The sequence below is a fragment of the Molothrus aeneus genome, chromosome 2, assembly GCF_037042795.1.
Source record: "Molothrus aeneus isolate 106 chromosome 2, BPBGC_Maene_1.0, whole genome shotgun sequence".
In the NCBI taxonomy this organism is placed as follows: domain Eukaryota; kingdom Metazoa; phylum Chordata; class Aves; order Passeriformes; family Icteridae; genus Molothrus; species Molothrus aeneus.
In genome coordinates this window covers 18,126,925-18,154,021 of record NC_089647.1, presented here as the reverse complement: position 1 = coordinate 18,154,021, position 27,097 = coordinate 18,126,925, and the positions used below count along the sequence as shown (strand labels likewise).

General features: G+C 39.6%; 1 protein-coding gene across 3 annotated transcripts in view; it reads right to left on the bottom strand.

The window, feature by feature from the left end:
- Positions 1 to 11,145: 11,145 nt before the first annotated feature.
- The window catches only part of ALCAM (activated leukocyte cell adhesion molecule), a 116,662-nt gene continuing 100,710 nt past the window's right edge, over positions 11,146 to 27,097 (bottom strand). For 2 of the 3 annotated variants that reach the window (XM_066572018.1, XM_066572020.1), the window contains exons 9-17: positions 25,745 to 25,857; positions 24,760 to 24,895; positions 24,547 to 24,684; positions 22,964 to 23,092; positions 22,235 to 22,273; positions 21,973 to 22,090; positions 20,027 to 20,083; positions 15,075 to 15,189; positions 11,146 to 13,470 (exon numbers count right to left, since the gene is read on the bottom strand). In XM_066572018.1, the coding sequence (XP_066428115.1) occupies positions 15,102 to 15,189; positions 20,027 to 20,083; positions 21,973 to 22,090; positions 22,235 to 22,273; positions 22,964 to 23,092; positions 24,547 to 24,684; positions 24,760 to 24,895; positions 25,745 to 25,857 (818 nt within the window). In that variant the 3' untranslated portion in view covers positions 11,146 to 13,470; positions 15,075 to 15,101. The remainder of the gene's footprint in view (positions 13,471 to 15,074; positions 15,190 to 20,026; positions 20,084 to 21,972; positions 22,091 to 22,234; positions 22,274 to 22,963; positions 23,093 to 24,546; positions 24,685 to 24,759; positions 24,896 to 25,744; positions 25,858 to 27,097) is intronic. The other variant, XM_066572019.1, reaches the window with a different exon arrangement.

Genomic DNA, 27,097 nt, shown 5'->3' with positions numbered 1-27,097 from the left:
TAAAACAAGGGGTCTAGCTGTGTTGTCTGCTGTAGGAGCTTGCTGCCTAGGCTGAGTTCATCAGATCTGCACAGCTCTGTGTGTGTGTACTCAGCCCTGCCCAGGGCTTTTCTGAAACTCCCACTTCCCTGCACATTCAGTCCTTCCCTCTGTGCCTGGGAACAGGAGAACATGAAGGACAGACACATCCTCCTGATGTGAGGAAGATGTGATGCCAGGGTGGTAAAGCCTGAAGTAGTACAGCTGCTGTGCATGCAATCTTGTGCAGCAAACACAGGAGAAATGGACTTTCTGCAGGGTTGCTTGCATGCCCAAGGCAGCCCCTCCATGCCTCTGCCATGGCTGCAGCAGAGGGCAGGGAGGGGAGCCGTGGGAACAGGGACAGCACAGGCACAGGAGGGGGAGCAGTGCTGCAGGGTGGATATTATCTGTGGGCTTGTGGCTCATACTCACATCACCCGTGTTCTAGTGCTGTTCAACGGGACCCTGGAGGGGTGGAAACAATGCCAAACAATGCTAGACAAGGTTTTAGTCTGAGACACTGCAGGCTTGGCTTCCAGAGTTGCCAACCTCTCCTGTCTCCTCCTGAGCCTGAGTTGCTGCATCACAGGCTCATTTATAAACAGGTGTCACATTACAGGAGAAAGTTTGATTCATCATAAATGGCAGCTCTGTGTCTCAGCAGATATTTTCTGAGTGTAGTGAGCCTAAATCAAGGCAGTGTGGATTAAACTGTCCCTCTGATTTCCTAGCTCACTTTCAGAGGATGTTTGTCAATCTAAAGCCCTTTCACAGCCTGGAAAATACTGTCTTTTAATAAAAGTCCTTTGAAATCCTTATCCATTATCTTGGCATCTTGTAGAAGGTACAATTATGTTCCAAAGTTTGGTTGACCAAGCCTTGTTCAATGGATGACAGCTTCCAATCCTCTTCAGTAAATAATGGTTCCATTTCTGTAAGGTTTTTTTTCTTGTCCTCTATTTGATATCTCAGGCCAGGGAACAGTGTATATTCCTACTAATCTGAGTTTAAATGAAGCAGACAGCTAACTTTGATTTGCTTCTGTTCCTTCTCATCAGACAAACTGGCTTGCATTAATCATTTTAATAAAAATGGCATTAAAATTATCAAGTTTTAAAAAGACACATGACCCACCAAGTTACAAGTATGCATATTAATTACAGCTTGTCAAAATTTTAGCAAAAGCTCAAAGGAATCACAGTTTTCCCTGCATGTTGGCTTTAATTTGGAAAGCTCCCCATAATGCAAGATGTATCCCATCCTGGTACAGTTCTCTAATCACAGTATGCTTTAATTTTGATGGATGACCCCCAAATGCTTTAAATCCACTAAGATTTGCAGTAATTAGAATTTTTAAAAATACTTTGTTTCCCGAACTATCCATGGTGACATCCATCTATTGTCACATAGATTTCTCATGTCATTACTCATTCTCCTTGGAAAAAAAACTAAAAAAACCCCACGTAATTTGTATTGAGGCCTTAGTTTTGCTACTACATGGTGGAGGGAGCATGTTTTCATTTATCTCTTTTTAGTCACTGCTCCCTGTTTGAGTGATTGTGCTCTGAAGAGGTGCACATTTTTCAGAAATGTTGGAAGTCCTTCCCCTCCCATCCCAGTCTCCAAGTAGTAGCATTGTCCCAACAAGAGAGCCAAAAAGTCACTTCATCCATTCTGAGTGCTTGCCAATAGAAACTCAAGCATAAGGTAGAATTCACCAGGCTTTTGTTTTCCTCTGTTTCATGCTTCCCTCTCCATTTTCTTTTTATTGTAATGTTTCACCTTACAATGTTTGTGATATAATATATAATGCTTGCATACACAAATCTAGTGTATATTTTCAGTGCAGAATATTTATTTATTTAGTGGTTGTACAAAACAAGACAAAGTGTTGGGATGTTAACCTCCTGTCACCTCCCCCACACTCCAAGCAAGGTTTTTCTCTCTTCCTGAGTCATGATTCCTTGTCTGACCTTTGCAGAGCAGCATATCCTTTCTCAGTCGTGTTTCACAGCGTTGCTGATGGTTTGCTGCTGTTTGCTCAGCTGCTTGTGATGTCCTGTGCTGTTTTCTCTTCCACCAGCCTCTACTTTATATCTAGTCAGAATTTGCATGTTTTGCTTTCGAAGATCTCTCTCCTCTCATTTCCTGCTTTGGTGGTTTCAGATAATTCCTTTATTTTCCGAAGTGCATTTCCCCCTCCTTCGCCCTTTGCCACCTGCATTCCTTGGCTCGCTGATGTGTCTGATGAGGCGTTCCCTCCCATCTTCTCATCAGAGCCTCTCTGAGCGAGGTTTCCTCCTTGGCCCTGCCCCGGCCATCTCCTGGCAGCCAGAGCAGTGCCGAAGGGAGGATGCTCCCCCCGTGCTGCCGTGCGAAGCCGGGGCCGCCTGCCCTGCAGTGCCCCTCAGTGCAGGGAGAGGCAGGGGAGCAGGGGAAGCAGCAGCAGCCTTGTCCCATGGCAAGGGCGGTCGGGGGAGCAGGCTGTGATCCAGCACATGCCTCTTTCTGACAGGCACCGGTGAGGGAAGCCCGCAGCTCCATCAGACATTGGGACTGATGTGGGAGATGCTCAGTGTAGCTCAGAGTGCCGTCTATGGAGGTCCTCTTGCCTTTCCACAAGCATGGTGTTTGCTGGGCTTTTCCCTCATTCATGGCTGGTTTTACCCTTTCTTTCAGAGGTGACAAAACCCCAGCCCAGCGAAACAAGACAGCAGGCCTGTACCACCACTTGCCAGTGTCTGGATTTAGGCAGGGAGCCCAGGAGGGTCCTGGCTTGACTAACTAGGGGAGAAAAATGTTTCCTTTCTGGGCCAGCTAATAATCAGGTCATATTAACAAGTAAAATTTAATTAGGCTTCTGATTAGGAAAGAGTAAGCCAGAAGTTTGAAGCTTGTTGTGTCAACAGAACAGATTAGCTTGAGTCTGGTGCTCTGCTTTCAATAAGGAACTGTTAATAGAATAATAGTTAGTGTCTGACTTCCTCATGAGGTTCTGACCAGGATACAGGGCTTTGGGCAGTTGCTAAGTATCACAGGATATGCACTGGGACTTTGTAAACAGCCAGACAGAAGGCTACCAAATCATGCAGTTACAATAAACAATGATAAGGGAGTAGGGAAATCTCTGACTTTAATGAATTAGGTGAAACTTGCATGTTGGGAAAATACCAGTAGGTTGCTGTCATTTGCCTGAGGTGACCAGTTGGAAAGGCAGATGTCCTGCTGAGGGGCCCTGAACTCACTGTTGTACAAGGCCTTATTTGCAGAATAGCCCTGTTCAAAAAGTTCTGAACACTTCTGACAATTGACCCTTTTTACTGGAAAGCATTGAGATCATGTCACCCACAGTTTGGGAGTGGGCTCATGGCATACAAGGAGAAACTGCCAACATGGTGTGACCTGGAATGGTAATGGCATTTGGGTTCTAACTGAGAACAGATTTTAGAAGGAGAAAATAAATAATGCTTGTATATTTTTTATTGTGCCTGGCTACTTTCAGCCAGCTCTGAGAAATGGCCAGCAGATCATCACATACTAAAGCATTGCTGTTTTGTCATACAAACTGGTGTCACAGAAAATCAGGGAACCGACTGTTAAAACCATATTGTAAATGCCTAACGTTTAGAAATATAAATAATGCTTAGCCTACTTTCCTCATCAGGATAGGATCCAGTGACAGTGTGATTAATCATGGGCTGTTCAGCATCAGTAGGGGGAAATGAAACCTATTAATGCTGCCGTGTTCTCCAGGCACTGAGGCTGTGCTGGAAGGAAATGATCTCTGATGTGAGGGAAGACAGACTCCTAATTCCACACACAAAATTCCACCTGCTGTCAAGAATGATTAGAGATCAGAATGGTATCTGAGGGTATCTGTGGTGATTGCTTGATCTTTGTGGCTAATGAAGTTAACTGTCCACAGTCAGACCCCCATTAAAGTTTTGTGTGGTGTTTTATGTTGTGCCTAAAATGCTCCCCTGTCCCAGATATGTAGGAGCAGGACAGCTGCTCCCTTGGAGGTTGCTTGCTCTCCCTGCCTCAGACACCAGTAGTGTGAGGGGGTGCACATTGCTCTCAGCCCAGAGCAGCAAGCTTTGCTTCTGCTTGTTACTTCAGACACTGGGGACACTTTTTGGATGCTGCCATCATCACCAACAGCATTAATGATGCTCTTCAACTTTAATTGGGGAGCAAGGGGATGGGAACAAAGCAATGTTTCTTCTACATCTTTGAACTTCAGCACAGTGGATTTCAATAAAGACATCTTCTGTTCTATGTTATAACCAGGCTACATTTGTTAACTACAGAAATGATTCATTTCAGTATAACCTCTATGGATTTTGTCCTTCCTCAGATCACTTTGAGTTAACCTATGGGGAGGGGGAGCAGATGTCCTGCTGGAATGCCAGGTCTTGGATTCTGATGTGTCTGCAGGAAAGCTGTAGATTGTCTGAAGGACACACTAAGGGCAATGCACTGTGATCCATCAGCTAAGAGAGAGCAGGATGGTGATGATGTGAACAGAAACACAGTGACAAGTTGCTGTCACATGCACACTGCTCATGCAGATGACAGGGAAGTGCTTGTACTTAACTGGATCCAGGTAGTGGTATCAAGGCTCCCATACAGAGTGATTTGTCTTAGAGGCCAGATAAGCTAAAAATAACCAGGCAGCTGTAGGGGAGTTTGTCTTGACAGGTCCCCCTCAGTTAGGGAACTGTATTAGTAAAGCTGAGATTGCTTCATTACTGTCATTGAACCCACTGAATTTGGGTACAAATGTAGCAGTACTGGGACCAGTGGAGAAGCAGTAATCAGAAATACGTTAATTTGGGAGGGGAATGGCTAAAGGAAAGGATGTGCAAGGGGAACAAAAAAGGTTCAGAAGTGGAGAAATGGAAAGTAAGATAAAAATCAAGTAAAAAACAGAGAAGGACAGATTTTCCAGCAGTAAGAGTATGAGATTTTACAGATGTTAGTGTAGCTGTCCTACTGGCCTAACTGGCCACCAGGATGCCAGAGGGAACCCTTGGGACAACTCACTCTCCTGCCAGCCAGGCCTCCTTTGGAAAGGACTGGTGTAGGGGGGCAGAGCCAAGAGGGATAAATTGCACCTTAATGTTCAATGCTGTGGGTAGGGAAGGTGATGTTGATTTCAGTAATAGTTATGTGTAATTAATAGGATTTAGCATTGATAAATGATAGCTTTGTAGCTGTGTGTAATTGCAAGCAAAATAATGTAAATTGGAAACAGTTGTCTGTTTATTAGTTAATTAAACTGTTTTATTATTCATTAGTAATAGGTTGGTTAATCAGTAAGAATTACAGTCCCTATCAGTTCTATCTCCAGCCTGCAATATAAAGGAGGAAAGCCAGACCCTGAGGCAACAATCCAGCATGTGATTCTTCTGAAACTGGACCTTGGATGGCTGCATCTCTGTGGAACCCAAAGGGATAAGAAAGTATTGTAAACATGTTAAACACCAGTCTGGTTACTCTTCCACTTAGACTGTCTTCCACAGTAATCTACAGTCCTCGAGGTGATGTATTTAATGTAAAAGTTCTTTCATTCCCATTTTTAGCTCATTAGTTCCTACATGGTCAAAATTGTTCCAATCTCTCAAATGCCCACGTAAATATTTTGGTTCCACTACTTTCAGCTTATGGCCCCTCTTTTGTAACAGGGGGGTTGGCAAATTTTTGTTTGGAACTCTATAATCATTTTTTCAAATCTCTCTGTCATTGCAGATGGGATGGTTTGGTTCATTTTTTTCTGAGTAGCCTTTTATTTCTTCTTCCTGTGAAACATTATTTAGTCTCCTTTGGGTAAAATTCTCATTCCTGTTTTAAATTCATTTGATGGTTTTCTAATGATTTTGGGTCAGCTTTAATGCCTTATGAATAATTTCATTATTTGTTCCATCTCGTTTCCTCAGTTCCTGACAGCTCCTCTCTCACTACCTCTGTCCTGATGTGCAAGTTTCTGAATTAGCCAGAATTTAAAGTTTTCCCCATGTAGATGAGCATCAGTAATACGCAATTGGGTACTATTTGTGATACCTTCACACCAAAGTTCTTTTCAGGATGGTGGAAGCAGAAGCTGTTTTACCCCTTAGAAATTCTGTCACCTTTGCTGTTTACCACAGCCACGATCACTGTTTCTTTGGCCATGTCTCTGCCCTGTGCCCAGCCAGCAACAAATGGCCATGCCTCATATTTCAAGTGGGTTTACTAGGAATGCTGAGTAATGCATTTTATGCTGGATTACTTATTACATTTGTGTTTTGTGCCAAGATCTAGTTGGATGAAAGAAGTGAGTGCATTGAAACACCATTTGAGATGATTATTGGTTAATAATACCTTGAAATGCAGTTGAATGTTTTTCCTCGTGTAAATTTATGCAAATGTTTTTCCTCTGAAGGTGGAATTATTATAATAAAGGCAGTACTATGTATATTGAGGAAGCTGAGCTATTTGGGTTTAGTTACCCCACTCTTAGAGTTGAAGACACTCATCTGTCCACTCTAATTATTTCCACAGAAGTTTTTGTTTTTCTTTCCTCTCAGTTCCTCTCTGAGCTGAATTGTACTGATTGAAGAAATGCAGATGTTTAAAAAGTTCTCTTGGTACCTGCTGCTATGTTGAAACTGGATTAGTGCTTCAGCCAGTCCTGCTCCAGCAGCTACTGTTGTTCAGCCATTTGACCTTCCTTAAAACTCAGTGAGCAAATGCAACCTGCTTAATGCCAACTCTCTGCACACCTCCTGCAATAGTTACAGTTCCTTTCAGCATTTCCATCCTGCTGCAACTGGAATTAGATGGATTTATTAATTGTTGAGTTCACCTCTGCCCAATACTGTAGGCTGTTCCCTCTCTGGAGCTACATGGAGAGTTTTGGTGGCTTCCTCTGTTAGAGCTAAAGATGACCACTAAGGGTAGCAGCTTTGTAAAGGATTGCTCTGACTGCTGTGAGCCCCAGATCCCTTCTTGTTGATAGCTGTTAGCACCTTTTAGCTCCTGTTAGTGCAGAGAAGCATAAACATGATGAGGAGAGAGCAGATGTTTGAATAAGTGCTCTAGGGACAGCACTTGAGAAAGAATTAGGATGAGCAGTGCTCTTGTCCAAGGGCTGCATCCTTGGAGGATGCTGCTGACCACAGCAACATTCCTACCTCATTCTTTTTTTTCCTTTTTATTTTTGAAGATTTGCACTTGGAAAAGTATTTAGCTTTCATTTAAGGTAACTTTTAGTGAGTTATGCTCCTATTTGCTGGCAGTTTCACTCTTCCCTTTTCTCCCACACCCCTTTTTGAAGGACCAAACAATTGACTTTTCAGTCAGAGGCAGAGTGAGAGGAGTTGGTCCACAAATATGACATTCTTAAAAGTTTCTGACTACTGATGACTTTTGTTGCCAAACTTGTATTTGTTATCCCTGCATTGAATACATGTAAAAATTTCAGTGAAAAACTCTGCTTTTCAACTGTTGTTCCTGATGTGGTTTGGATTGGCAAAATCTGGGATGCAGTGCTGTGCAGAAGAGAAACAGCAAACCTGGACTGCACTGCACAGTGGATTATTTCAAGCACAGTGAGGGGGGGAAGAAAGACATTGCACTTAGAATAGATACTACACTTGACAAAAAAGCCTGAGTATTCCACACACTGCTTATCTTGCTAGCTTTAGTTTTTATCAGAAAGTCTGTCTGAGCTGATTTCCATATCCTGTTTCTTTCTGTTTATTAAGTGTTGTTTCTCTTTAGTTAGTAACACTTTGGCCAGTTGTGTTTGTTGTGTGTGTTTACTTCCCTAAATTCATGGAAATGAGTGTTATCTTTCTTTATTTGGAGTAATAATACCAGATAAAGCTTTTATATCAACATGAATAAAACCAAATTAGTGAAGATATTTTGTCTATTATGAGGGCTTTATTTGAGCCTTTAATTCATTTAATTTCCTGAATTTAGATTCAATTATATGTTCTTCCTTTTAAATGTATTCTGCTGTCCAGGCTAGAATAGCTCTTCTTGTGACAGATGAAGATATTAATGAAAACTCTTGATCTGGTGTGTAGAGCTTATTGAACACTTACAACACAACCTGAATTTGTAGTTGCTTTCTAGCCCTGGAGAAATCAAACTGACATCAGAGATGTGCCCATTCAGTCACTTAACTCCTCTGGTGAGAATCTCAAGAGGCAGGGGGGAGAATGGACTAGGATGAAGTGAGTTTGATTTGAGGGAAGCATTGTTCTGGGTTTGTAGTTGGTCTCTTTTAACAAAAGCTTTATTATATAGCTTATTATATAATTATTGCTCTCTTACTATATTCTATACCACTCTATAATTATTCTATTATATTGTAGAATATATCTGAGTGAAATTGAACATAGGTTTGTATTGAAAGAGGGATTCCTTTTTACTAGAAAAACTAAATGAGTAGAAATCACTATATTTAAATATGATTTGTTACTTTTTAGAGCAATAGGATGTTCCTTCCTTCCCTCCACTCTCTCAAGTTAAGGGCTGGGTCTCATGAAATAAATGCTTTCATCATAACTCCATGTATTGAATATAGGAAAAAAGATCACATTCTTAAACCAAAGACTTGTGCTGGCATTCCAGTACCTAATGATATTTATTTAACATTATTTTTAATGCTATGAGTGACAGGAAAAGGGTTAGAGGAGAAAAAAGGGCACAGTGGTGTGCCTGGATATATGTTATGGAATTACAGTTGAGCCTTTGGAGCGTGGGTTGGATTTTTGTGCAATTTTCCCAAAACAGGGAAACTCCAGGGAACTCCAGAACTATGGATGCAACCACATAGAAGCCCAAGCAGAGGAAGCTTGGTATGTTTCTACCTTTTTCCTGTTTCACAGTCTATTTCATGTCTCTAGTTGTGTTAAATTGCTGATATTTACTGGGTGTCCTGCAAATGAAGAACTGATGGTGAGGGCAGCAGAGAATCAATCTGTATGGGAGATGTGGCAATGAGCACAGGGAACAGACTCTGACAGAGGCCTTGGCTGTAACACCTGGTGGAGCATGAGAAGAGGCAAAACATCTGGGGGTAAACAGGGGGTGGGTGAGTGATGACAGAGGCACATTACTGTTTTCTCACTAAGAAACAAAATTTCCTAACAATTTATCAGGTTCTACCTTTTCAAGCTGAAATTCATTACTACATCAAAGTGAATGCCTCGCTACTAACAGAATAAATGTCTCTATTTAGAATGTAAATGAGAAAAATGTATGAATTACAGGACTTTTTAAGACTTGTGAGAGGCTGGGTGGATGGAGTTAGTCTTATTTTAGAAATTGGCTTTGACATAATTTGATAATAAGTAATAGGCTTAGTTTCTGATTCTCTAATAACTTGAAAAGCAGCAAATCTTTGCTGAATGTGTGAGCTGCATTACACATGAATGCAAGGCAAGGGGTGTATGTGGGGGGTTGGCTGCTTGCTTTGTTTGCAGCCTGGCTGCCTCCCTTCCTACAATGCTCTCCCTCCCTGGCAGACCACTGGGAGAAAGGGCTGAAGTGAGCCTTGCTCTGCACTGAGTTATGCCAGCTTGAGGATGTTATCCTTTTCCAGAAGATCTTGGGAGCCCTTCAGGGGTTAGAAGCACATAACTGGAAGTTTTGTACCTCCTGTGCTCCCCTGGCTCCTTCTGCCTGGAGGAGAAACCTGCCTGAAAATGCTGTATTGGATGATTCTTGGAAACAAACACCTGAACGCAGCTGCATTCTTGTCAAAAGGAAACCCAGAAAACATTTGCACAGATGTGGTTGACACAGGAGGTCATGATCTCATTTCATATGTCACTGCTTAATCTTAGCTAAGATAATTACAGACATATGGCTGTCTAAATATGAAGTCAACAGGAAGATATGCAGCTACATGTGGTACTACGAGTAAATCAGATTTAACTGCAACAGCCAGCAGCTGAGGCTATTAGGTGAATATCGGATATTCCCTGGCAAAATTTATCACTAAAAAAAGGACAACAAATTTAGATTTATTGATTCTTTGTATGTCTTTGTGGCCTAGTACCAGTATAGATAAAACTCACACTAGTCTCTCGTAATGTTCAAATAATGACCAATATAGAATTTAGAGTTACTTATTTGTGTATTTTTTCCAAGGCATGACAGGATGAAAACCCTGTGTCCAGAAAAAGTTGTAACATATTGCCTAAACCGTCTGGGTTGATGCTGGCAAATCCTGGACAATGAGGTGTGGATGGTTTGTTCCCCTGGCCAGCAGCTGGGTCAGTGCTGTCCCTTGCTTGGGCTCTGAGCCAGCCCCAGCAGCACAGCAGCAGGAGGTGCAGTAAAGCCCTCCAGCAGAGGGTGGTCTGTAGTACTCAGAAACAGTACAAAATGTCCCTGATGCTTTTCCTTTTATAGTGCTGACCCAAATTACTTTTTTCCTTTCTTTCCAGAAGGTTTCATCCTGTGGCCACACCATTATCACATTTCTGTAGCTCATATCCACTGCAGCACAGCTATAGCTTTGACATTATTGCTTCAGAGGACTCCCAGAGTTGCTTGGGAAGTCCATGGGTATTTTGGCAGGATACTGCCTTTGCAGCATGCAGTGAAACCCCCTGGTTGTTCCAAGCTCAGGGGCAGTTTCCTGCACAGCCATGAACAGACACCACTAATTACATTATTTCCTGACTGTAAAGCAAGAGGATGGGCTCTCCTCTATTGACTCCTGTCATGCTTTAAACCATTTGTGAGCAGGGATCTGTTTTTCTTCCTGTGTGTAGTAAACTGAAGTTGAACTCTTGTGGTGTCCTTGCTCAGATATGAACAGGGTCCCCCCAAATTCACTTCTAGGGTAATTATTTGTCCAGGTCCCAAGCAGAGACCTGCACGATGAGCTTTGGCAAGGCTTTGTGCACCAGCTTGTGCTGAGAAAGTGCTTGTGCTCCCCAGGTGCTGTGGGCCAGGAGAAGCCCCACAAGCCCACATCCATCACCCCATGACCTTTCCTGGGAGCCAGACTCCACAGGGGTGTACTTGCAGGACCACAGGCAGCAGCTCGAGCTCTGGGTGTGCACCTTCCCTCGGGCTCACGTGTGTTCTTGTAAACTGAGATTTCACACAAGCCAGTGAAGACATACTTCAGTTTTATTGTTGTTTAGGCATGGATAGAAACATTAATTCTTTTGCACTCTTGGTTCTTGAAACTTGCCTATAGTGAACTCGGAGCAGTGAAAAACCCAGCTCCTCAGACTGACGATTTAAAGTGCATAGGAGATCAAGCAGAATCCCAAAAGGCGAGGAGTTGTTTATATTCCTTTTTCTGTAGCTGTGAAAGTTGAAGGACTTTGTTTTCTTCTCGTTTGCCCTATATTCCCCTGACAGTGGTATGAAAATTTTCAGCCCTTCCCTATGCTTTCCCTTTGAAGTTTTCCCTATCTTTGGAAGATTCCTCTCTGTATTTAAGAATTATTTGTAGTGATATAAACAAAGAGAGGCAGTAGATGCACACTCCTTCACAGGACTCTGGTACAATGTTTCCCGTTCAGAGTCATGCCCACTGAATTTGTTTTTACTTTTACAAAACAAGTGTATCACTTGGCAGTGTTCTTGCACCAAAAGAAAAAGATATATTTATATATAAAGTAACTTTTTGTGTGTTCACGTTTTATTTTCGAAAAACAGGTGTTTAAAAATTTTAGAATTTTTTTAACAAAATTCTAAAAAGAAAAAAATCACAATATTTACAGAGATAACAGAATGGCTTAGCCATGCAAAACAAATTACTTTGGTTTTTCCCCCATTTTACTTTGGTTTAAATATTGACCAAGATTATAATTTTTTTTCTTTTTGCCAAATAAAACAGTAACAAATTAAAGTTTAGAGGCATATAACAGGATTTCCCTCTAATATTTTATACAGCATAGAGTTTATAGGACATCTTATGTATTTAATCCATGCCAATGCACTACAGGAAGCTTTTATTAAGACATCAGTCACTACTGCCCAGACATTTAACATTTTACAAATTTACAAGTAACAGTGTTTTCTGCCCCCTAAATAATGCAAAAGTGGCAAAATACATTTCCTAACGTCCATCTTTTTCTTTTATTTATTTATTTATTTTTGCCTACCAGTCTATAAAAACTTACTTTTTCCCTGGATATTTGTAAATGGAAACCTGATGTTCTGCTTACTTCTACTGTTCCTCTCCATCAAAGCTGCCTGTTACCTGCTTCCAGTAACTAACTTCCCAGATAAGATGAAACTTATCTCCCTTAAGTACAACTTTCTATTGGCCATTCACCCTAAAACCTTTTCTTATCAAGTACCATTCTAAAAATTCCCTCAAGCAAAAAACATGTTTATAAAGTTACAAACTTGAATGTAACTAAAGATACATAGACATTTCATTGTTACAATTATATGTACTGTTTGATAAATTAGGTACCAGTTAAAAACACTAAAATTATCTCAAGGTGCATTCAATATCTGTAGCATAGTTAACAAAAACACACAAAAAATATATATATATATATATATTCTATTTTTGTGGGAAAAAAATGCAGCTTTGATATGACCACTTTTTAAAAAAAGTTTCCAATTCTGACTGGTATCTCTCTGAAAAGAAGAAAAGGTACAGTACTTTAAGGCAGCGAATAACATAAAGGAATCAAAACTAATCCAGAATTCCAGTTCCTTATCCTAATGCTAACACGAAAGACGACTGATAACCATCAATAAAATGCATGTCTTGCTCTAGAAGAAAAGGATTTTTTAGCCACCAGCTCTATGTAGGCTAGGAATTTTTCATAGTGTTCCTTACTATGTCTACAGACTTTTCCAGGGAAACTCTTTATTCCCCTTCTAGCTTGTTTAGCTTTGCATGGTTTTTTAAATGTTCACTTTCATTAACAATTTAGTGTATTCTTGTCACAGCCGTCACCCTTCTGCTTTACCATGATTTCAAAGAATGAAAAAGGAGTTTGACATTTTCTTTAAGACAATCTTACACTCTAGGTACTTGCTACAAAGCAGAGGCTTCACTGATTACAACCAGAATCAGACATGTACCTGCTCAAAGGGTGTCATAAAAACAATTGAAATAAAACCATTACACTATACATCAGATTAACAGCAACTCCCAGAACAAAGCCTTACAGTGTATAAAAATAGCTACGTAAAAAATTTACATAAAGGCAAACAAAAAGAAATCTTCAGTGCAGACATTTACAAAAAAATATTTCAAACAGAACACAACATGGTGACCTATTATCATGGCTGTTGCCAAAATTAGTTTGTGGGGTTTTTTTAGCTTGAGATAATTGTGTCTATAATCCTTTGAAAACCTGGTAGTATGATCTGCTTAATACTTGAACCATGAATAGCTGTCACTTCTTTGTATATGTTTAAATACAATCCACGTTCATGCTTCAATTGGTCTATATGTATTCTCTGAAAATATGAAAGATAAAGACAGTTAAATATTTTAAAATATGTTAACCATCATAACTACTCAGTATCTATGCTGTAAATAAACAGCTACATGAAAAGTACTTTCTTCTGCAGCTCAGTAAAGTAAACACTTTCTTTCATGACAAGAATCACTGTTGCAGTACTGTTCACAGCAAATCCAGTATGTTTATCTGGTAAGTAATGGATTTATGTTCATTTCAGTTATGCAGATCTACTGATCTGAAGGAATACAGAGTAGAAGATGGCACCAAAGGCACACAGGGTGTTTACGCTGCAACTTTTTCAAAATCCAAACTGACTTTTATTCCATCTTTAAATCCTTCCTAGGACATCATTTTGGTATTCCCAATTCCCTTTGCCAAACTAGTAAAACAGTGATATTGTTGGTAAAGTGCCTACAGCAATGCTGCATCTCTTTATACACTCTGTAATTGCTCTGTATAATCCATTACATTCTAAATACTTAACACAAAACTTGTGGCTTGCATTAGAAAATTTCAGACAATACTGACATATTGAAATTATTGACAGTTGCATTCATTTAAAGAAGAAACCTTGTTATATAAATATGAAATATCATAATGCCACATAATTCCATATGCTTTAAACCCCTGCTACCTCAAGAAGGTATCCAGTGCTATTTACTTTAGATCACTGAAAATCAGGGCTGTCTACAGCTTTCCTGTGAAGGAGCTTACAATGCAAGCAACCCTGAATATGTAATACTCTCATTTTTAAGACTATTTGATGACTAACTCAACAAACCTCTATGGTTAGCTGTTTCCAGACTCTTGTATTAAGACAGTGTTAATTTTAAATGACCTAAACTGGCCAGAAAAATGGTCTGACCCCTCCTTTGGGTACTAGGAGGAGAGGTGCAGCAGTGGTGTATGTATGTGTGAGCACAGGGTGGTGCTCTTGGTGCTCTGCAGTGCTCCTGCAATTCCCCACAGAGCTTGGGCATCTGCCAGACCATTTGTAAACAGTTTACTTCATACAGATCCCAGCGGGGGAAACTTTCAAACCTGTTACTAATGTGAAGAGACACACAGTGTCTCTTTCCAGGATAAAACTGATCATAGTACAGGTGTGTGAAATCTAGACTAAGAGAATTGTTTTTTTCTAAGGGAAGGAAGTTTCATGACTTTACATTAATGATGGAAAAAGTGACCAAGGACTTGGAAACTGTTGCTTTCAGTAAGGGAAGAAGTTCCTGTAAATATTTCAAGTCATAACTTGAAATCTTCTGAACTCTATCTAAACATACTCTTCATATAAACACATACGTACACACGAACTGTGGTACAGTATAAAATTTGTATTTTCATTTCTTCAAGCACATGCATTAAAATAAAGCCAAGTATCAAGTTCCATCTGAATGTCAGACTTCTTTTTATATTTGTATATGAATCTCTGAATTCTTAACTGGCCAAAAGCTTGAGTCTGTCTGTCTTAAAACTACACCACAAAATGACCCCACTGCCTCATCTCTGGAAGGTGAGCACCAGACCAAGCTAGAGCTTTGATCACCAGAGAGAAATGGTGGACAGAGAGATTTTAATGCTGCAATATGAAACGCTTACCTGGAATGATGACTGACACATTTTCTCTTAAGTTTCAGATTTATGATTGTTTTCCTCTAGTTTTTTGTTTTCTTCTATATTTCCAAGATCTTTGTCTACATGTTTTGATGCTGTCCTACAATGTAAAGGAAGGTCAATTTTTTGCATGTCTACAGCCTTTTGTTCCATACTCATATTAATGACGCTGCCTCCTCCCCTCACAGTGAACAGAAAATTTTGACAGTTCTGTTCTGAGCAGAGCAACAGGTTTGCATATGTCTGTAAATAGACCAGTGACACCAGATCTCCCACTGCTGTGAGTACCACAGGAAATATTAGAGCAGGACTCTGTGTGTTGATCTACCTCTTGAGGAATTCAGAATTATTCTGAGCTAGCAGACATTTAGTAAGGTTAAACCAGTTCTGGAGATCCATGTTTCTTGACAAAGTAACTGTGCAGCTTGTTTCAATAAACACGAGTCTGCTTTAAGGCATACTAAAGCGTTACAAGTGTGGCTGAAATATCTTGATCAACACAGCAATCTTTTGTGTATTTGTAGTAAATGACTTCAGAGCCCGTGCCAAACGGAAGCTCTTCAAATGTGAAGAAATTCATGAAAATTCTGGCACCACTGAAAAAAAAATCTAACTCTCGCTTGTAGGTCTGTGTTAGCTATGACTGACAAGCTTTGGGTAAAGATGAGATTGTGTAAATATTTGAGGGGGGGAAAAAAGGATGTATGCCTCATTTAAAATAGCAGGTCTTAATGCAAGTAGTGGTGATGAATTAATGAGTTAAGTGCTTAGTTTAGCTTAGCACAATAAAACCACTATGCCATTCATTTAATCTGTGAGAAGCCTCACTGTCTGCCAAGGTGAAAGATTCCTGCAGTGCTGTGATAACATTTTGAAGGCCCCAGTTTTTAAAATGTAAATGGGCAAATATGTTTGAGTGGGACAAAGTAAATCCCTTGTGTCAAAGCAGATTATCGTATCCACATTTTCTCGGCAGATAATTTGCTTCCCCTACAGAAAAGTATGGTCTGCTGTGACAGACTGGTGCATATGCTCACCCTTGCTTCAGGGCACAGACCCGGAGTGACGCTGACTCGCAGAGTACAATGAAGACACAGGCTGGGCAGTGGGACACGTCACGCTGACACCATGCAGGAACGCACGGAGCGGAGCGGGATTGTTGCTGGAGGAGCGTTCCCGAGCACATCCTCCATCTGAGCAAAGGCTGCACCCACTCCTGCCCTGGGCTAAGGACCCTGAGCAGCGCTGCTGGGGCAGGGAAGCTTCGTTCTTGGCTCTGAAAAGCTCCTGGGGCAGCGCACATGCACCTAACCCCTCCCCACCTCTGGGAGCGATACTGAAATGCTGCTCTCCACCGTGGGGAGGATGGGATTCTGGATCCCAAATCCCACAGGCTGCACTGAAAGGGACCCCTCTGAAATCTTTTCCGTTTTAGAGGAGGTCATTTCCTGAGGGGCCACAAGTTTTAATATTTTAAAGCTGCATTATCTTTTGCTGTTGGTTTAGGGTGCCTCTGTTATATCTGTGTGACTGACAGGAAGGTATCATGCTGAAAACCCATTTACTGCAAAGATCTGAGCTCCTCTTCATTACTGGCAAATTTAATTTTAAAAGTGCTGAGATAGTATTACAAAGTAACTTGTTCTACAGTGGTAAATTTCTATTGCACAGTAACACTCTATTTTTCCTGGTATTCAAAACCTGAAACACATGACATGAATAAAAGGGAAGGATATGAAATGCAATGAAGAAGAAAATTCATTGCTTCGGTAGGGACTGACCTTCTGTGGGCTCAATAACCTTTCACAAATCTCTTTATTCCTAACAAAAAAGAAACAACCCCTCAAAAAATCCCTTGAAAACTAAAAAAGTTTATAATTTAAAACATGTTTGGTTTAGGTTGAGCACATAATTTGGCTTGTTCATGTGGCTAATGAGTCTTTTGCATAAATAAGTCTCACAAAATCGGAGACAATAGGGGAAGAGATGAAAAGCTGAAAGAATCTGGACTCGGGCAATTACCTGAGCTGAAGTGAGTTGGATGTCAGAAAGCAGTACCATGCACATCTGTCCTCATATAACTGCTAATGTCTGCTCTTGGAGACTGGATAGACTACTGGCATGGCTCACTGGGATCCTTTTTTTTGGCCTCTTATCACCAGTTTTACAGTGCCCAAATCAGACTGAATCTCATATGACCTGACACTTAACAGCAGAGAGAACTGTCTCATCTTTGATTAGGTTAAAAGCATTCAATGACTAACATCAGGAGATCCTGCAACGAGATCAGGTTTTGATTTTTAAAGTAATCTATTTTAATTTTATATTCAGTCAAATCAAATGTCACCTTTATTTCCCTAAAGCCACACTGGGCAAAAATGGGAGACTTAAAGGGCAACACTAACTTTGAAAGAGGCAGGTGCTCCAGAACTCTTTTGGAGGATGTTACAAACCACTTGCTTAAAATGAGAGCAGCAGCAGTTTTTCATGTCTGACAATCAGATAGATTTCGATTCTCAATGCCTGAGACTGAAATGCAGCCATTTATTTATGATGGTTCAGTGATCCTGCTGACCTGTTTTTTTGTTCCCCAAATGCTATTATCAAGGCAGAATCACCACCTCAGCACAAACAATGCTGCAGCCTTTTTTAGTGCTATCTAAACAGTGTCATTAAGAGAGGCAGGAGCTATTTTGCTTGGAGGTGTGGTCCCCAGGCAGGGCTCTGCCAACAGCAGAGGAGCAGCAGCCCCTGGCACGGCACCAGTCCCAGGGCTCGACAGACGTGCTTGGGTTTGTAACAGAAACGTCTCAAAACATGGGTTCCATCACTTTCTGAGGTCACTTCAGGCACAGGACAAGTGGCCCTTGTCCAGCTTAACATTCAACAGCAGTTGTTCCTTTTAATGCACTTTTTCTGTGCATTAACTCCTGCCAGCTTGCTCCATCTGCAACTCAAGATCGACTTCCTCATGATATTTGAGTAGCTGGGTAATGGAGTCTGAACATATAGAAATAGTCCCAAGGATTTGCCCAAAAGGGAAGACAGCTCACTTTACCCAGACCTGGAGCACTATCACACTGTCATTATCTACAGCTCCACAAAAAAAGCCCACACTTTTGATAGTGTTGTTCTGAAGAGTGAGAAGTTGGTTGTATAAATATGCATTTACTCACTCTTATTTTTTTCCCCTTCAAACTAATTTGTAAATCATGGATCATTCTGAGCTCTTACTAAAATTATTACTCGTATTTAATATTTATCTATGCTTGCTCTTCAGGAAAATCGTTATCCTCAGGGAATCCTAATCAAAATCTCTCTGTAAGTAGTTCCAAAGTGAGATTTTTAGCATTCTTTGGAGTGTGTGTGCTGTGAGGCCACTATTTTCATGGATCTTGTTCAGATACTGTTCATAACATTGTTTGTAATATGAAGACCATTTTCCATGATAATTGTTCTGCCTGCTGCAGTGTAAATACAGACTACATATAGGTGACCCAAAAATTGCTGTATGGTTTTAATTTCTGATCTTTTTTAATCTCACAAGTCTAGACCTTGCCCTCAACACTATTTAAGGAAGAATGTGTGCAGTGCTGTTTGTCCTTGTTACCCAACCTTGTGGTAATGACAGGTAAGATAAACACATCTGTGTAGTTCTGGGTGCTAAACCAAGGGCCATGAATTTCCTTAAAGATACACTCAACAGCACTGTTGCAGATGATTTTCTAGGAGCAAATGGTTTTACACATCCCAATCTGGACTGGCTGCAACCTCCTTATTTACTCCAATCTTGCTTTCCACTTCCTCCAATTATTTTTAAATGTCCATCAGTAGGAAAAACCACAGAGATATTAGAAAAATATTCCAGTCATCAAGAAATGGGTGACTGTTTTTAATTTGTGTCACTTTTGTATTAGATTTGTATTATGAGCTGACTCTTTCAGAGATATCTGGTAACTATGTCTTTTCTCTGAAAGGGAACTGAGTGAAAACCAATACAAATGCTGAGTCTTGTTGAAAACATAGTGATGGCCCACTACATCTGACTCATATGCTTGTTTGCTATAAAGTATCAGAAAAGCAGAACTTTTAAGCTTCAAGTGTTCACTTTCAGAGATGCCAATAACCTTTGTCATTACTGTGAACTAAGAAACATTCTAAGAGTTCGATGTGCTCTGAGTGTGAACAACTTTAAGACTGCTGCTGTGATTCAGCTGGCTCAGCAGAAATGATGTTCACTGGATGTTGAACCAGTTTAACGTTGATCTAGCCTTATGTGACTTGAGATTTGGGCACCTCCCAACTACAGGGAAAAAAATGGGGCCAAGGTCCAACTACAAGCCAACTTCCATGACTAGAGAGCAGGGGACAGGGTGTTGAGTGCACTATTTTCTTTCTGAATCTTTCATTTCTGCTGTACCCTCAGCTGTTTCTGGCAAGGTGAAAATTTCATATACAAAGCATTTACCTAACGTGGGTGTCCTGCAATCTCTCAACTGACGCGTGACACAAAAAATTTACAAATATTCTAAAGTGCTGAGTTATATTCTCTTCAGTATAGATTAGTTTACAACATCCTTTTTAGAAAAAGGAGAAATCTGCAGAGAACAACTGTTTGGCCTTCTGCTCAGATGAAGGAGAAACAAGGCATGCTGGGGTAGGTAGCCTCAAGTCTTTATTCAAGAGGAGGCTGGATGCAGGATGTGGAATACAGATGAGTCTCTGATTTATGGGATAATATTCACACTGAAAAGAATATGTGGCAATAATCAGCTTTTCCATCAAGTGAAGCTGGGGCAGTGAGTAACTGTACAAGTGATTTATTGTGAATATACTCCAAGGCTACAAGTATAATTCCTACTTAGTGTGGATGACAAGACAATAGAAGATTATACAAACCACAACACCAATAACAAAAAAAGTAATGTTTTTCTTGCCTCGGCAGACTTGGAAAGTTCTGTGCTGCTGCCTTCTCAGACTTTCCTTTGGCGTCACTTTGGGGATAGAGATTAGGTGAGTTACTGGTCAAGGGTGGGTTCAAAAGATAACTGCTACCTGCTGGCCTGGATGGAGATGGGGGGGTTACGTCCAGAGGTGTAAGTTGCTTTTTGCAAGGTCTACTTTGATTGCTAGGCTATGATTCATAAAGAAAACTTTGTCGGAATAGGTACTGACATTCTGCTTGCTCCTGCAAATATGGTGTGCAGAAAACAGGGAGGATAGCAACAGATCAATTTAAAAATATACAGAGAACAGGAGATTGTCAATGATGATACATCAATTAAGGGGTTTGCAAGCCAGCAACCATGTGTCAAATACAGAGACTATTGTTTAACTATAAAGGCATTTTTGTTTCCAGTGAACCTGTCTAATCAATTCTAGGTCTAATTTTTCCTCTAAGCTTTAGGAAGAGAAGCTGAGCATGAGGAAAAGAATTGGTGTCCATTTAGATTATGCCATATCCTATCTTTAAAGCAGAAAAAATTGTTGTAATTCATAAATTCATCTCATGCTATATTCTATGATTCCTGTCAGCTCTCCCCACACTACTCAATGGTGCAAGAAGAGATATTTTACCTTCTCTGCCCTCAAACCACCTCACCCGAAGAAACCCAAAGCAATGTACCACAGGTTCATGACTCCACATTCACACATTCGAAAAGGAATGACAAAGTTATCTTAGACATTATTGCAACAGTAGCAAAGTGTGGGAGGAAGAGCACTATGTTGTTACTTTTAATATTGTACAAAAAAAAGCATAAGCTTTGGGAAAAAAAACAAAAAAAAACTTATAGTATCCAAGTGTGGTTCTGTGCATGGGTAATTTATAACAATTCTATATTTGGAAAACTTCAAAAACCTGATCAGTTATGGTTGAGCCAAAGTCTTTATATATTATCCAAAAAAAAGAGCATTTCTTAGCAGATGGAGAATTCCTTGTTGCACTTTCACATCAGTGAAAACACATTTGTTCACAGTAAAATCCCACTAGTATATTTTAGATTTCATTTGGTTCAATTTTAATGGAAGATCATACTAAAACCAACTGAACTTTAAGACTGCTTTTACACCTGTACTGATTGGAGCAGGTTATGCACAGCCACTTAACCTCCCCTGCTCAGGAGCAGCTGTGAGAGCTGTCAGACAGCAAGGCTGCTTCTGACTGCCCTCAGCTCTCCCTGGAGATAAAGGTATGGGGGCAAGAACAAATGGGGCACACAGTAATAGCCAGGCTCAAAAGGATGGAGCAAAATGGTCACTTCTTGACACCTTCCCTACTATTTTCAGAAGTGAGCCTCTGTGACAAGGAAGAAAGTTGAAAATGGAAAATGCTGTTCTATGCCTATGATGTATAAAACCTGGACTGGGATGAGAGCTCCTAGATTTTTTCAGCAACAGAAGCTCTATTTTTACCAATTTTATTTCAGAAACCTCAAAGAAACAAGTAAGGATCTCTCCTCTCCCTGAGATGGTTGAGTCTTATTCTGTGTGTTATTCCATTTTCAAAGGAAACAAGGTAGCTAATTTCTAAATGAAGGCAGTTTCTAGCAGCAGTACAGCCAGACAGACTTCCACACATCAAGTTCCACAATTAAGTACTATATTTAGATGCAGGAGTCAGCACAGACTTGGCTGTCAGGAAACAGGACCTCATAACTACTATGATCTATGAAAATCTCAGAACCCCACCTCCAGGAGATGAGTCCCATTTAGCATTAGGACAAGCCAATCAGAGGTACCAAGTTTCCTTTTGCTATCAAGTGCACCTACTATAACAGCTTTTCCCCACTCCAGAAAGCTGGAATGCTGTCGAGTAAACATACATCTCTTTGTATCACTGTTCTTTTTCCAGCTTAGTATAAAATTTTCAAAAAATTCTTACTTTGATTTCTTCACATAGAGCCAGTAGACAACACCTGCAATCAGAGCAACCAGCAGAAGACCGACCACAATTCCCACTATTAGCTTTGCCTGGTCGTTAACCTTTTCACTATTGTCATCTGAAGCAAAGAAGAAAAGTTAATGAGATGACCTATGATAAAGTAAAGCATTGCAACATTTCTAAAGAATTTTCACCAGAAACAGAAAAAGGGATTAGAAAGTTAAAAAAAGGAATAAAAAAAGAGAGAGGAAACCATACATACCACCTCTGTCCTCTGGCTCGTCATATTCTGGAATACTTACTGAAATGAAGAATGTTAAACTTGAATTAAAGACAACACAGACCTAAAAATCACCTTCAATTACCTATCTACAGCAATAATAGAAACTGCAACAGTGTTTTCCAAGCAAGATATTTAATCCCATCTTTAAATAGAAGCCTTTCCTTTGTAATTATACTATATACATTAGAAGAATCTTACTCTAAACCTGTAATATTCAAATCAAAAATATTTCTGACTGAGAATTTCTGTCCTACCTTTCCATAGCTTCTCACTACCTTTCATCATGATATATTATTGAAGCCCAGTATGGCTGATTTCTGTTGTGAGTCAAGTCATACCAATAAACTGTAATTTAGGGACTAAGAGATATTGTTAATTTTGTAATAAATAAATATCTCTGTCTAGTAAATGAAGTATTACTTTGCAGTATTTTATACTATTATGTTGTACTATTATTTTGTAATATTGTTTACTTTTGTAGCTAGCCAAGAAAGTCATGAAGACTAAGTGGCTTATTGTAGAAAGCTATCAATAAATTTTATGTACTACTGATCCAGAGTGGATTTACAATTGCTTGACTTAAGACAAAAAGGTTAAATATCTTAGTGTTAACATTACTATGCAGTCCTACTCTTCATTTGAGTGTGATGTATGGGTACTTTATGAGAAACTGTAACTTTAAAGAAATTATCTTTAGAGGACACTCACTAGCAGAGACGTTCATGGAGGTCACAGTCCTTTCTAGCTCATTTTCTGCAATGCAAGTTAAAGTTACATTTTCCTCAGGAGCAATTACAATTTTACTGGAAAATTTCCCATTAACATATTTTGTCTCCTCTGTCTGAAAAGGTGAAAAATGAAGATTAGTATCATTTAAAAACACAAAGAACAATACACGCATCATTTGTATTACACAGTGAAAATGGTCAGAGGGAAATAACTTTCAACTAATATTTCAGTTTTCCAAACAATAGCAAGAGAAATACTACATTGTTTTATGATAATGTGAATACTTGAAAGAAAAAGTTAGCCAAAATATCCAGTTATAGATAGTACAGTGTGCGCTGTAAGACCAATGATAAAAAAGTTTTTTTCTGAAAAATTAACAACATTCTGTATTTGTTTTTAGTTCAAGTAGTTAAAAAATATTCCAAGTGAAAAAATTATTAAAATTTCAAACTTCTAAGGTATAATTTTTTCCATCTTGCTGTTTCTCATTTATGTCACTCTAAGGGGAATAATTGTTCCAAGTTTTCCAGTTTCCAGCTTTCCAAGCTATTTCCCCACCAAGCATTATTTTGCCAAGCTACATGCGTCTAGTAGCACCTACAGTATCTGTACTGTAATATCAATGTGTTGTTCCTTAAATTTGCTGCACATCATTCTTGGATTAATGTAACACCTAGAGAAAATTATTTGCAATCATTTATATAGCTTCAAGACAATTCCTGTCCTATACCTGCAAGTAAATGGACTGATTTTGTCAGCTACACATAATTTCTGTAGCTCAAAGCAAAACCTAATGAAATGTAATGGAATCTCCAGCAGCACTCTACATTCTCCTTCCAGCCACTGACTGTGGACAGGTCTCATTTATTTCTCCTGCTAAGGCAAAATCTGGCAATGCTTTTCATGGGATTTGGTAATCCATATAAAAATACTTCCGTTTGCATATTTTCCAGGTATTTTCCCTGCTATATATAGGAGTTCTTCTTGTTTATCCCTCAGGATGAATGCATAATCGTTCTGTTTCCAGTGAGAAACAACAGGTATAACCATACAAAAACAACCACAAATATTAGGATAAAAGCTGGAAAGCACATAAGGAACTATAATGAATGTAATTTCTGATTCACAGATGTCAAATTTCATTACATTTCACTCAGTTAATGCCTACATCAAGTGCCCATTTGCTTTCTAAAGTAAGTTCTACAGTTCCATCATTATTTGCAAATTCTTTATGCAATGGCAAAATCAGCACATTACCCAGATAAAATGACTAAGTACCTTCAATTAAAAAATGCATATTTCATTTGTAACCTTTTCTTTTTCCTTCCAGCTTCAGCTTGTAGCCAGTGAATCTCCTTTGCTACCACCTGTTCTATTCAAAAAGGCTTTATCATAAAAAAATCATCCATGTAAGTACGTGGTAGCTACAGCTACCACTTAACCTTCTCCTACATAAACAAAAAAGACTTTTCTTCAATCTCACTACCTCAAAAATGTTCCTTGATTTTAATTTGCACTTCCTATACAGTAGTTTTTGGTGAATAAAGTAATAAGAAAGATACTTGCTTTATTTAGGATGCTTCCGCTGCCCGTAACCGTCCACTGCACTGCTGGCTTGGGGAAACCTTCCACATGGCAGATAATTGTCTTAGACATTTTATTTGTGTTGGTTTTCTTGGTCATTTTGATTTGAGGTTTTCCTACAAGAACAGTATAACAGTTAACCATTTTATTTAAAATTAACAATTAATAATTGTAACCATCTGCTTGCTTACCTTCCACAATAAGTTTAAGTGTCTGTCTTTTCCTCAGTCCTTCGACCTCCTGTAGAGTAGTTTCACAGACATAGTTTCCAGCATCTTGATACTGAAGACTTGAAAATGATGGACTTGTTTGCATTCTGGTATTGTCCTGATAAAGTCAGGAGTTAGAAATGACAGAGATGGACTCACAATAAATTAACCCCTTAATGACTACTATCAACACAAGTTTTCACATGCTTTGGAAAATTAGAGCCTCACTTTTTTAAGCTGTTTCCCCATTAATAAGTACATTTGAATATACAACATGAAAAGTGGAAACTGATGGAGATTTATAGAAGCCATCTCCTTTCTTCTTGAACAATTTTGCTTTTAAATCAAGAGCACAGATGGGATCAGTTATTAGCTCTGAGCTCTTCTAGTAGGTTGGCCAAGACCATGAGTGATAAAACATTTGAGACACAAGTAACCCTCCTCTAGACCAGGCTTATGAGATCAATATATGCTCATAAACAACCATTAAGCTTCATTACTATAAGTTTCAAGCACTACAGGTTTTGTATAAAGCCACCTCTTCAATAGCTACATTTTTCACCATCTAACCTTTCAACCCTTGCCCTTTTGTTATGTTTATCAGAACCAAGATCAAGCAAACCTCTGAAAAATACACCAAAATTACGCTAAATGGGCTTTTCTTCTTAGAATAACCTTATTCTCAAAGGGCCTTGTATAGACCATTTCACAGAATTTGTATTTGTGTTACAATATGCCTTAATTCTCTCCATTTGGAAGCTGAGCTGATAATTACAGTAACTGATTTTCAGTCATCAATGTGAGTAGATCTCATTTTAACCACATGCGTAAGACCCATTTTAACAATATTCTTTAAAAAGCCCAATGAACAGCTTCCTTCCTTCCTTCCTTCCAAAACACTGAAGTAGCAGCAGTAACATAAAGAGGTGAACACCCAGATGGAGTGTGAAATAGATGAATTACTGACCTTTATCCAAAACACAGTTGCATTTCTACTAGAAGAAATTGTGCATGACACAGGAAGGGCCTCTCCAATCTGTTTTGTGACTTCTCCGCTAGGAGTAAGCTGCAAATCCAGATCTGGGATAGAAAGAACATTTGTAAAAAGTTAATCTCAGAAAGCCTGGCCCATTTCACAGGCTTATCAAGAAAATAAAATGTGACTAATTGCACTCATTAAATTCAAGATTTCGTTTCTTCAATAAAATTCAAGTCAATTTTACAAGGAAGGGAGATGAGAGAATTTTTCTAAAAACAGGCATTGCAGAACATTCATATTTTTGCTGTAATTATAGGCTAAAAGGAAAAGCAAAACCTCACTAATCACTAGACAAATGGATACTTTTTTCCACCTTGTTCTGCTGAAAGAATGACAGAGTAGGCACAAGAAGCTGAAGAAGTACTTCACATAACAGTATGTGCATCTCAGAAGGGGATGCACAGAATGCTGTGAGGGTAGCTTACTATGGGCCAGGTAGAAATGCATCTTCAGGGGAGGACTAGTGCAGGTGGGGACAGGTTATCCTACATAATAATTGTGGAGAGAATAGCAAGGGTCAAGGGGTGCCTTTCTTTGGTGTGATAAAACTAGAGGATTTTCACCCTCAGAATATGAAGGGGATGAAGAAGGTCAAAGAGGGTGTATGAGACATGATACTGATTGAAGGGGTGAGAAGTCTAAATTACAGGGTTGGGGAACTGCACATGAAGCCCTTTATTTGTTCTTATTTGTGACTTAAAATGCCACTTTTGTGTACCTCGAAAAAGAGTCCAAGCTCTGCCTGACATATTTAAGCTCAAGGGAAATTGCAGTCAGGGACAGCTGTGTTTGACACAAGGCAGGGTGAAAGCCAGTAACAGAAACATCAGGAGACATTGCTCTGGATTTTTCTTGTGTAAGGATTTGGTGGGCTGGTCATTTTTAAAAGAAAATTAATCCTACAGTGAAAGAAAAGCAGAGTTTGCCAATCTTTATTTTGCTTCCCCTCTGACAGTGCCTTGCTTGTAAGCCAAGCTGCCTGATTGAATGACTATCACGGATGTGCGCACACACACAAACACATGCAGTCAAAAGCACACATGACTTCATCTCAAATATAGTACATGCTGGAAAGGGGCTGCAAAGCCTCCTTTTGGCTTTTAAGCAGAGCTTAAAAAAAGCTTGAGACAAAAATAACAGTGGAGGAAAGTGAGTTTTCCTTAACAAAACAGTGAACTTCACTACTGGCTTCATTCAGTGGTTGCCCTGGGAACACCATCGTAATTAAAGGTGGAACTTGAGGGAACAACTAGGGCTCAGCCTGTACTACGGGTCTGCAGC